We start from the raw sequence: 13,113 nt of genomic DNA on the forward strand, positions 1-13,113 counted from the left end.
ATCACATCGCGGTCCACTGGCGGGAATTAAGACGTTCTCAATCAACCGACTTCATTAAGACACCATCCTATAAAAAAAACTGCACAATTTTACGCAACATTTATTCTGAGAGGGTTAATTTGCACGGATGTCTTGAAAAAATGTTATTTTTTCATTATAGGCTCTGACAAGTTAACAATCTCTTCACACCTAGGGACATTATACACTTTTCCCCTTTATTGTTTAAATGAGACCAGATAGCAAAGTGTGTTTTATTTCATTTATCCCAGCATTATGTAAATTAAGGCAAAACTTTTCTCGTTATTTAGTAAATAAATCTTGCGACCAATTGCTGGAATGGACCATCCAAGATCCAAACTGCCTCACAAACTGTACCTGGGAGTGTTAGTATTATAATGCAGTGCACAATTCCCAGTGTATCTATCAAAAAAGTAATGCAAAAAAGGAAACAACTCATGTGTTGAGGCTATGGGAAAGATTTTCCCTGCTTACATTATGATAATACACACTGGAGACGTAGTGTTCATTTCATCCAGTAAGAGATTAATATTGAACTCTGTCCCCTGGCTGTGTTTTTATAAAGCAACAATATTGCCAAAGAAGCTTTTTAATGCTAGCTGCTGCCCTGGAGACTATTGTCATTTCACAGTGAACCAAAAGGAAAGTCATTTCAAGTGTTGCCTTACTATGTTAATGTGGGCCAATAGAAGAGAAACAGCACATAACCCTGCTATCGGCGGCAGAGCTTTTGCCTTTGTTGAGACGCGGAGAATGAGTGCATGTTTGGTGTCAATCATTCTCATTCAATTGCTGTGTTTTGAAGCAAGAGCTGCCAGAAACAGTGGCCACAGAGGCACTTGTTTTATTGTTGTTGAGCTTTGATTGACACCTCCAAAAGATGCCTGTCAGTCGGGCATTTTCTACTCGATTGATGGTAATTGTCTGCAAGGTACAGTGCTTTTGTACAGCTGTAAAACTGGAAGTGTAAACTGTAATCGAGCAGCCTAATAACTCCTCACACCCAGGGAGTGATTTGTGCTCCTGCTTTTAGCGACCATGCATTGTAATGTGATGAGGCTGAGCGCTGACTCACTGGCATATTTAAAGCACAACTCCTAGGTTTCTTTTGTTTCCTTTTTTAACCTCTACTTTATTTCTCCATCTCACCAACTGCCATATTCGTAGCACAGCTGTCTAAATATGTATTTTTGCATTAAATAAGTGTTACTCTTAGTGTACATCTCCTCTGCAAATTGCCCCCCAGGGGACAAATAAAGGGTTTTGAATTGACTTGATTTCAAAGAAGGGAAGATTCAACTCAGTAGTCACATTTAAGAGAGAATAATCTCGTTACACAGTTTGCAATGCTGTTTTTCAGGACTGCTGTTGTTTGTTTGGTTCCACTTTTGGACCTCTATGTTTGTTGCCTACAGCTTCTTTCCTTCCAACTTGTGGAAAATAAACAATCATAGTTATCACAGCAACACTACGTTTAAATTAAAGATTATGTCATGCTTTTGATAATTTGGAGGTCAGGTTTGTTCACAGAGGACGTTGTATGCTCATTGTCAGGTTCATATTTGTTCTTTGTGCCTCCACTGGGACATGTCTCAATGCTTTAATGTTCAAAAAGCTCTTTACTTCTCTCATACTGCCTGTGCTGCAGCACCTCTTTTCACCCTCTGTCTGAAACCAGAGCCCAGTCTGCTCTGATTGGTTATACCCTCAGCATATCATGTACAATATGTTGGAGTACTAGCCAATACATAGTGATGTCACACAACTGACGAAAAGCCATGCTGCTTGTGTGGTTAACACATTTAAATGAAAATGAAAATGACCTCTATGGTCCTTGCTAACTAAGTTCAGCCAGTCCAGTTATAGCTTGATATATCCCTTGTTTTTGAAGGGGTTTGCTTCGGTTGAAGATTTAGTTCTGCACAGCTTTACATTTCTAATAGTCTCAAAGCTAATCATCCCCATTCATAGAGCCGTGTGAAAATGCTCCAATCAGTTGCTGCAGCTAATGACCCATGTGACAAGGTGAGAGCTATTGGTACAGGTCTGAGTACAGCCAAAATCAATATCAATTACACCTGTATCGGAGAATTGTCAAAAGTAAATGCCCAGGTGTCCCTCGTTCTGGAGAGTGAGCCAATCTCTTTGTTGTCTGAAAGAACAGACACAAAACAAGACTGCTGTGTGGTTTCTTATCGACGGTTAACCTTGATGAACTTCACTAGAAAAGAGAGCGTATACTCAAGTTTAGTCATGATTCTGCATAAAGTAGACATCTGAGAAGTTGTACCGCGGTCTAAAAATCGCGCTCGGCAGGTTGTAGCGTCCTGGGTCTCTGCTCCACAGCTGGGTTTGATTTATGACACTGACAAGGCCGTTTCTCTCCAGAACAGCACACTGTGGGGAACCTGAGGAGAGACAGCCTTTCAATTCATCTCACACCGCCCCTCCCCCCGCCATGCACTTCAGGGTTTTTAAAGCAGTCAAGAGCATAGATCAACACCTGAAGTTAGGTCCCACCCCTTGTCCCGGCTCAGAGGATATGGTGACCTCGTCTCTTTTTCTCCGCGCACTCGCCACATTACAGCCTGTCCGCCTCGAGTTCTGTTAGCAACACATGACGTTTTGATACAATTATGATTAGCAACATCGCCTGCAGGTAGGTCGATGATGGTCAAAGCGGGTCGGAGAAAGCAACACCTCACCTTATCTGTGAGCTTACCGTGGCAGGCAAACACAAAATCAAACACATACCCTGCAGTATTTCTTTCACACTCACTTTTCCCATTTACTCGTCCGGTATTTGGTAGTGGATGGCTGCTTCGGGGGGCGAGTTGCATTAGCCGTGCGCGCACTGAGGCAACAGTCTTTGTGTATAGAAAAGCCTTTGCTGAGACTAATTATTTGCTGGAATCACCGTAAGCTTGCAAAGATCTCTCTTCCTGTGGTCTCATGGCTGAGTAATCCCACTGATAGAATCTTAACCCCTATTTTCACAAGCCGGTTTTATTTACCCTGTTAATTAAGTAGAGGCTCCAATACAGGCCTCCACCCTGCAGTCATGCTACCAATCAGCCGTGGCATCTCAGAGTCACTAAGTATTCATGAACGCTGCTGCTCCAAACCCTCAAAATCAGCATCTAATCTGTAATTAGGCACATTGTTTGTATGGTGAATTTTTATGAGTACACGCCCCTTCATAGATTGGCAAGTTTTGGATTTTTGTGTAGACGGCGGGCTCAGATGATTTCACTATTTTAGCACGAGTATTCGGCAGCTGCCATTAGAAACTCGCTCGACATTCCAGAGCCGCACTTATTAGTTCAAAGCCGCTGCACTCAACACACAATTTCCTGGCGACTCATTATTTGGATTGTGACAGTTTCCCTCTCACAATTCAGACTTTATCAAACAGATCAAAGACAAATATTTCTGAATGAAACATCAAAACAAGGCTTTCAAGTGCCTTTTTGATTGTGAGGAAGCTTTACAAAGAGGCAGCGTCTGCATCTGTTAACCGCGTCTCAAAGAGAATGTAAGGAAATAACAAAAACAGCCTTTTACTTTGGACCACGCTGTTTTTCCTGCGATTTCCACTTCACAGTGCCCGTGATAGCTGCGCTGGGACTCATGTTATTTGTCTCTTTCATCTTGTCACAGAGCAGGGAGGATCAACGCCGTACAGGCCCCCTCCTCAGAGGCTTGATCTCGCCCCAAAACACACACACCTGTGTTTTTTAGGATTACAGGAGTGCTCTTGGCCATCTCCCCTTGTTCAAAATAATCCCCTCTTTTTAGGAGGATTCTTGCTGTGTCCATTAAATCTGTGTAAATCAAAGATGAAAGGAGTGGCTCTTGTGTTCATCTCACCTGTGAATTATTGATACCTGCCCCTCCGTTGGCTCCTCGAGGGAAGGAGGTGGGAAATGTCTCTTTACGTAACGGTCACATCGCGCAGACAGGGCGATGACAGAGACGAGGGACGGCAGGAACAAAACTGAAAAGTGTTAATTTAAGCTTCCATCTCTTATTCACCACCTCTGTGCTATGCTTCACTACTGTGTTTGACCTGAACTGCTCTTCATTAGATCCAGAATAAAATGATGATCTCTTATGCAGACAGTCTGCTCTACTTTCTGTACTGTTGGTGAAAGGAAAATTCCTCCCCAATCTTTATGAGGCTTCAGAAGAAGTTCGACAACGTGTTGAATTGCTAAGACCAGTCTTGGCTCCACAGGAGGGCGACTGAGGATTTGACTCTCTATAGGAGCCATTGTGCTCGCATGCGGCATCACTTGTTAACTCTCCGCAGAGCCTCCTCTTACAAGATTTATGGCACACAAGTCACATGATAGCTGCTTTGTCCCTGGGGAAAAGGAAATGTGCAAAACACAAAAGGTATTTATCTATGTTGAGCTATGGGTGTGAACAATGTGCTGGTTACGTTGCCAAAATCTGATCATCTCATTTTCAGACAGGTTTTTATATAAATGGATCAGGACAAAAAGTGAGCCAATCTTTCATAATCTCTTAACACAGAGGGGACACATGTTGATGTTGAAAAAGTGGATTTAGCATAATAGGTGACCTTTAAGATAACACAGAGCGCCAGCAATGCAATGTAATTAACGTACAGCAGTTGTTTGAATTGTGCTTACTCTGCTCAGGGTTATGGCCAGTTGTCGGACTGCGGTGCCTTTTAATGGGCTTTTTTCCTCAATTCATCAGCCCCCAGGTTTGATGTCATTAACTGTGGGCCATCCCACACAGCGATATGCCCCCCCCCCCCCGTGTAACTGATGGTCATCGTTGGCTACTTGCATTCAGCACTTTTCTCTCAGCCTGACATAAACCAAAAGCCTCCACTCAGCAGCACCGTGTGGTTTTAGAAGTATGTTCTCTTATACTAACTGTCTCTGCATTTTCTTATCGCTTGAAGAAGCCCCATTTAGACAGTGAAGCAGGGGGGGATGTAACACCATGTCACATGGTATCAACTGCTTTTCACAAGTACATCCAGTTAAATGCATCACTGGTGCAAACAAGAAACAACCCGCTCATATACCATACACTTCTGGCCTATTAACTCAATTGTGTCATGGCGTCAGTTATCTTGTCAGATGGGTGTTTTTAATCAATCAAGAGCAGTAGAGGAATCATGTGAAGCTGATTTAAGGTAGTGACATTCCTCTAGAAAGCGTTTGTGTTGATATACAGGATCTGTTATGTTGGATTTTGGCCGTGTTGCTGTTCATCAATACAGTAATGTGTTTATCATGTCAATGCAGTGGAGGCAGATTGTATAATAGGTTGGCTTTGCAGTTGAGGTTATAGATGGAGGAATATGAGTGTTAATAATACTTTCTGGTAATGTGATAGTGGGGGAAAAAGCTTTTCTGAAACCTCTGCTTTAATCAATAACTTTGTTTCCTTTGTGTTCTGTTTCCCGAGGTCATTTATATTATTTTACTTTTGATCCTCTTGAAACTCTTAAATCTACTGTATTTCAAAAAGTAATGTTTATTTCATTTCTATCTCTTAGGGATTGTGTCTCTCTTGGGAATCCTCTTATTTGTTGTTGAAGTTTTTGGAGAGCACTTTGAGTTGCCCTTGTGTCTGAAAAGTGCTTTATAAATAGACTTACCTTGCCTTAACTTACTTGTTGGGTAGTTTTAAGTGACATAGCCACACAGAAATATGACTGGCGTTCCTACATGTTTCCTTCCTGTCTGTCTTCTTCTGTTGGTTTTTCTGACTTCCAGCGCTCTGTCTTTTAACCTCTTTCCTTCTCTGGTGTTTTTTTTCTTTCTTTAGCCATCATGAATCCAAAGTTTAGTGCTCTTCACAAATATAAACATTAATATTAAAAAAGTATTCCAAAGTGTTTTTCTGATGGATAATTTAGCTAATGTTAAACAGACAATATGTATTTATTGGGATTGATATGACTGCATAGTCCGTTGATTCTCCTTAGCAACAGCCTGTTCTTCTTAGCAACGGTCTGTTAGCGAAAAATAATAACCGCTGGAGTTTAAAAATTGACAAATCAGAATCGAGTATTCAATTAAGCTGGAAATAAACGTATTCCTCATTTTCCTTCAAAGACGTGCTGCCATACAACAGTGAGTGAATCAGTTCATTTCATTTGATACTTTAGTTGAACAGAGCAATTTACAGGCGACATCTTTACACAACATTCCCCCCCCCCCTCACAATCAGGCTGACGTTGTTCCAGTTTGCAGATTCAGCAGAGCATTTCAGCTAATTAGAATTCAGTGTGCTTTGATGAGTTGGTCCACCCTTGATTTCCCAGAGAAGCTTGCTTCCAAGGACACGATTTCCATTTTTGCTTGTTATTAAGAAAATGTCAAATTTGTGTTAAGGCCTTTTTGACCTTTTTTGAAGCACTTGTGGCCATTGTAGAAAGGGCATGTTGTCCTAGATATTTTAAAGTCATGTACTGAATTATTCACACCTTGAAAATGCAATCCTATTTCTCATCGTCATCTGCATAGAAACATAACTTAATAAGAGACACTGCAGCAAAGTCAACCATTGTTAAAACAGTTAAGAAATATACAGTGTGTGCACAGCAAAAAGCCAATGCTACAGCAGTGACATATATAATGTTCTTCTTACCTGCAGGATCTCCATCTTGGACAACGGTAACCTTCGGATATGGAACGCAACCAAATCTGATGCAGGCCTCTTCACCTGCATGGCACGAAACCAGTTTGGCGTGGCCAGCAGCACAGGAAGTGTCACCATCAAAGGTATTTCCTATCCTCTTTCTAGATGTCATCACTGTTTCATCACTCAGGTCTATCCCTTGAGACGTGTGTTTACCACTCTGACGTCAAGTAGAGCTGCTCGATGTTTCATTCATGGTAAATGGTAAATGGACTGTACTTATATAGTGCTTTATTCAGTCTTTACGACCCCTCAAAGCACTTTACATACTACATGTATTTCACCCTTTCACACCCTTTTATACATAGCAGTGTAGCTTGCTCTAGGAACTTACATTCACACACACTCACACAACGTTGGCCATCGGGAGCAATTCAGGGTTCAGTATCTTGCCCAAGGATACATCGACATGTTGAAAGCACGGGCTGGGATCGAACCAACAACTTTCTGCTTGAAAGACGACCGCACTCCCTCACAGCCACAGTCACCGCTGTTACCTGTAAACTTACCTGAAGTATTTCATAAATACATATAGAGACAGATACAGAGAGCACTCTGGACTCTGATTTTTCAAGCAGGGCTTTTTGTCTGTGCTCCCATCATTGGAAATACACATTTGTTGCCAAGCCTGTTTTCAGAGGTGTTGAAAACATTCAGCTCACTGATTTAGTGCCTCCTGTACTGACAGAGGATATGTTGTGTTGAAAAGGCTGAGTGTTGCTTGATCATATGGACTGGGGATTGTATTTCTGCAATGGTGCTAAGACTTATTATACCTTGCAACATAGCTAGATAATACTTTACCATCAATAAGGTTGTTAATATTTCAGATGTTACAGTAGCTGACCTTGCTATTGCAGATCTTTTGTGGCAAATATCTATCTCTCCCTAATTCCATACGATAGCAACAACTGTTCACAAGTGAGCATACGCTGATAATGGAAGCTATCTCTGCATGTTCTGTCCTAACCTTTGACCTCTGTCTCTAAACTATTTAAATGACAAAAGGCCATTGATATCCTTAAGTTAAACCATTCTCTGGCCAAGGGGGAATGCAGAAAAGAGACAGAAAGGAACTTCAAATGTACCGTGATATATTCAAAATGAAACTCAAAATGTACAATTTAGATCCGAGAAACACTAGGACACCTTTCTATAGGTGATAACCCCATTTCGTCTGGTAATATTCCTGAAGATGTAAAAACTGCAGTCACCAAGCCTCTCCTAAATAGTTTGTCCAGATACATTTGTGAGTACCTACAGTACCAATACACTTTTAAAACTTTAAAAAACGAAATATATCTAAATTGATAAATTACATCGAAGAAATTACATCTAAATTGATAAATCCATTTCAATATCATTTCTCGGCCTAGTCAAGGTACTGAGACAGCTTTCATGACTGTTCCTTCATGATTACCGTTTAGAAATTGTTTTAAGTTCTTGTCATACTAGATCTTACTGCTACTTTTGACACAGTTGACTAGACAATACTTGGAGACAAACTAGGATAAATTGGTTGAATCTTCAGGAAAGAAACCATTTTGTCTCAGTCTGTAAATAAGAATATCAGAAGACCTACACGATGTTGAGGTTCCCCAAGGCTCAACCCTTGGGCCTCTTCTGTTCACATAATTTCCTTAGACCACATTATACATAACATCACCTGTCGTAATCATGCAGAAAGCACTCAAATGTACCTGGATCTGTCATAAAGTGAGAGTCCAAAATACCCTCTCTGCAAGGCAAACAAACAAATGATGATTAGGTGTTTCAGGTCTCGCCCAGTTAAATGGTCGTTGGTGCAAACAAAGGAAGGCTGAAAGTTATTGTTCATCTCGAGACATATTTAGAAATTTAGAAGTTTTTGTAATGATGGAAAAACTTTACCAGGCACGTCGAATGACAATTACAAAGTTTTCATTCTACCGTCAAAGCAAGAATCTGAGGATTTGTGTTCAGTCACAACTGAGAAACTAAGCCTTGCTTTCTTTTCTTGCATGTTAGATTACTGAACTGTTCTTCTCTCTAATCTCCCCCTAAAAAAACCTCTCTTTGTTAGGACTCTAGCAGCTGGTGTCTCAATGTGCTGAACACAATATACCAGTTCTTTGATGTCTTTCAGTATTTCGGAGAAAAGTGTATACCGCTCCTCGTCTATAAATCTCTCAAGACGTGTCTTTTTACGATACGAACCCTCTGAGGCCCCGGCTCCACGAGGACGAAAACGGGTTGAATCCGCATATTTCTCATGCGTATAGCCCTCTAAGCTCGACGACGCCGTAAGGGAAACGTAGAAACAGACCCCGCAAACGACAACGGGTCCAAAGGTGGATAGATCTGGGAACGGAGCGCTCTGGGGGGTCCAACGGGGCCGTGGAGTCGCCTATACGGTCATTCGTTTTCATAGCCCCGCCTCTCCCCCGCAGGGTTGCTATCGTGCTCCAGTCGCTACTGACCATGCTACAGTTCTTTGTGCAACATCTACAGGAGCTCCTCCTTGAATTCAGATTATTTATCTTTATCTCGATATGGACATAAACGCGAGTGAAGTCTAATCTGACAGGACGGAGACACGCAGCTCCTGCCGCTGTGATGCAGCGGGAGCAAAACACACACTTCAAGTCAGATCATCACCCTTAGCTATTTTAATTACCTCTCAAACTAAACTAGTTATAAATATGTTCATTTTTACTGTCGGGTCACTCATTACAGGATCAGCTGCTGCATGAGACAGACACTGACGCTGTCAGAAGAGAGGAAAAAGAGACAGGCTCTGTGTATTTGATGATTATATATCATTATATAGTCGTTATTCATTTGTTTTAAAGCTCAATAAATAACAATGAAGACCTTTGACCGGCACTTTTATAATTTTGTCCGGAAGATTTAAACTTTAACACACGCTGACCGGCGAAAAACTCTGCCCGGTTCTGTCGGCCCCCACCGCGGAGAATACACAGAAGTGCAGCCATGACAACCATTCTTCTTCGCTGCTTTTGTGGAGGAAGTTGCTGCTTTTGTGGAGGAAGTTACAGCGCCACGTACAGGTTCGGCATATGTACTGCAGCTTTTCCAGCGTTTGGATGTAAACGGAGCCGTCTCGTGGAGCTTGACACAATCCGGTGTATATTGCGTGGGGACGGAAGGTTTTTTGCGGTTGCATTTGCGTTACTCCGATGCGTTTTGTCGTATTTGTCCTCGTGGAGCCGGGGCCTCAGCCTCTGAGGTCATCAGGTAGACGTCTGCTAACAGTGCAAATAAAAACGGAGAAGCAGCATTTAGTTACTGCTCACCACGGATCAGGAACAAACGTCTGGAGGAAGTTTGACCGCACCTTCAAATGCAGGTTGAAAACTTGTAATGCAATGCCATTGGCTGGACCTTAAATACGCATGAAGAACAATCTAGCCTCTCCTTTATTTATTTCTACGTCCTTAACATTGGTATGTCTTTAAAAGGGTTTCTCTTATTTAAATGTGCATTGTTTTAATGCTGTTTTGAGCTATACAAATAGCCTTACTGACGATGAATCAATGTGAGCTGAGTATTTGGTCCTTTGCATTGTGTTTCTTTTTTCTGTGCACACTGCATTTTCTTGTACTATTTCCACGGTAGTATGATAGTTTTCTCACCTCCTTTAGTTCCTGGGGGATTTGCTGACACACTCAGTGAACTACACCCTCACTGGGACCTGTTATTCACAGAGGTTGCACAGTTCATTTGTGTGTTCATTGCTGACATGACCTTCCTCATTGGCTGGTTTATGTAGGATTATAAAATGATTGATATTCATTGTATAGGCTTTTGGAAGAAAATGCTCATGCTTGAAATGTCCAAAGGTTTAGTATGGATTTAAATGTATATTGCAACAGATTATTGGACTTCTTGCATCACATATTTTAAAGAAATCAGACAGCTGCCACTACATATTTTGAGATGTCAAGGCAAATCCTGTGGGCAAGCCTCCACAAATTCATTCAGATCCTTTTATCACCCATAGAGAATGAGGTTACCAGACAATTGGTTGCCTGTGTTGTGGTTAAGGAGACCTTTCACCTGTTAGAAATGAATTGCACAGGGTAAAGAAAACTAATAAAGTGAAGCCAAAATCCTTCCAATTCCCCAGATCATATGATGAGAGGTGCTGTGTGTTGTCCACCACTCTCTGAAGTTAAATCATTTTCTCATGAAGTCTGGAAGACAGAGCTTCTCCTTCTTTTTCCTGAGTTTATGATTCTAGCTCAAAGGGTTCAATCTGTTTAATTGTCTTTCTTCTACAAGGTATAGCGATCTGTAACATCTTTTGAAATGCTGTTTCAACAACACAGAGCTAGAAAATCAGTTTGACTTTTTACTTTTTTTGATCGTATAAAAGGATGATTTCTTCCTAAGCCCTGCGGGCAAGTGTTTGATTGGATACTTTGAAAAGCATTGATTCATGTCAATGTGAATAACAGCAAGAGGAATGTCCTACACTGTATATTTACAGTACATCCCTTTTTTACTGGAAAACACATAATGGAATATAAGAAAATAACTCTAGACCAGTTTTTTTCTTCTTTAAATCACTATCAAGGCATGTTTCCTTTTTCTGTTCAATTATAAAAGACAGAGTGCATATTTTATGAATGCTTGGAAGTCAGCAGCAGTCAAGGATGTGGGGAGGCGAGCTCAGAGTGCACCTTGCAGCTGAATTATGCTGATGCCTCTCACTCCAATCGAAGCCTCTGCCTACGAAAATAATCAGTAACCTTTGCATAATTGAAGCTTAGAAATGAACTGATTTCTAATGTCAGTGTATTTGTATTTTCACACGTTCATTGCTGTGAAATTTGAAGCGCTGAGCTCGACTTTGAAGCATAACAAAGAATACAGCACTGCTGCAAGCTGCCTTTTACACTCCTCTTTACCCATGTATCACACACTGTGAAATGAATATGGTAGAGAACCCCCCCCCCCCCCCCCCCAAGCCAATCAGTTTGCATGAGGGGGGAGAAACCCTCCGCTCTCTCTGTAGGTTCAGGTTGATGGCCTATATGTGATTTTCCAATCAAGCTGCAAGGAAACACGCCTGCGTATGTCTTCTCAGCGTAAATATACGCCGCTGTTATCCACTTGTTATTCCTGTGAAAGGGAATATGGCTTTTATTTGACACCCTCTTTCACTTCCTTCCCTTTCCATCTTCATATGTTAAAGCTGTTTTTCTGCGGATGATGTACAAACGTTCCTGTATGTGATCTCGTGCCTTCCTGTCACAATCGATATTGTTTGGAAAATGGGATGGGGTAATTTACATGCACTATTTCATTGAGGATTGCAAACCTGTTTAGCGAGGAGAAATGTGTTTTGCAGGAGCAGCCCTTATGTGAGATGACAGTAGTTTATTCAAATTGACTTTGGTGATATGAATGCTGAAAAATACCTGTCAAAAAGCATTCAGGCTCTCCCGCTGTGAATAATCCAGCTAGCAAACAGCAGCGGCGCCGTCACAACAGATGAGCCCTGTTAATACCCCCATTATACCAACACTGGGGGGATATTAGCAGATTAATTGCACTTGATTATAGGGCCGCTCCCTGAATTTTGATTACACCGGAGATGAGCCGTTGTAATTACGGGTCTCCGCCGATCATTACAGATGGTCAGTGAACTCAAAACTTCTGAGCTCTGACTAAGTTTACCTCTGTTTGCTTTCTACACCCTTAAACGGGAAGGGGTTGTAAGAAGAGTTGTAAAGGTTATGCCATCGAACTTCATTAGATATGTATTAAATGCATTGGCTCTGTCGCAGCTTGATTACTGGTTTGTAATTTGGACCAGTGCTTCAATGATTTAAACACATCACAAGTAGCTCAAATGTTACAGTGCTCTTACAGAACTAGTGTATTAGACATGCATTACAAACTGAGGTGGCTAACTTTCAGGCAGAGATACGCCTTTGCTTTGTTGATTTGATTCAGAGCTGTAACAGTGTGTCACGTTCACCACAGATATTATAGGAAAGGCATTCCTCTTAGTACGCTCAACACAAGTTGTCAAACACAATATGCAACAGAAATAAGGCTCATGTCTCCTGAAGCAAAAAATAATAATATGAAACATAAAACAGAGCATGCTCAGTTTTATTGAGAATACTCAGAATGTATTGCTGTGTTGCATATTGTTCAAGAGAATAGTAAAGATTGTTTCAAACTAGAAAGATGGCCCTGCTCATTGCTTTAGTTTATTTTGTCTCTTGGTGCAACAACACAGAAGTAACATCATGTACTTGGATGTTAAAACATTCTAGTATCATACTAAAGTCAGGTAGGCGCTTTTCCAATAAAACCCTTGTGTCCATGTTGATTGCCATCAAGCATGTAAAACAAATGTGATGTGTTACTCTTAACCACCGTATTGAA

The 13,113-nt window shown here is 41.2% G+C and overlaps 1 protein-coding gene across 1 annotated transcript in view; it reads left to right on the forward strand.

Annotated features, from left to right (window-relative positions):
• The window catches only part of cntn4 (contactin 4), a 159,350-nt gene that overhangs the window by 127,274 nt on the left and 18,963 nt on the right, over positions 1 to 13,113 (forward strand). The window contains exon 12 of the mRNA XM_034122023.1: positions 6,664 to 6,791. Within this exon, the coding sequence (XP_033977914.1) occupies positions 6,664 to 6,791 (128 nt within the window). The remainder of the gene's footprint in view (positions 1 to 6,663; positions 6,792 to 13,113) is intronic.

Source organism: Trematomus bernacchii, unplaced genomic scaffold (assembly GCF_902827165.1).
Source record: "Trematomus bernacchii unplaced genomic scaffold, fTreBer1.1, whole genome shotgun sequence".
NCBI classification, from domain to species: Eukaryota; Metazoa; Chordata; class Actinopteri; order Perciformes; family Nototheniidae; genus Trematomus; species Trematomus bernacchii.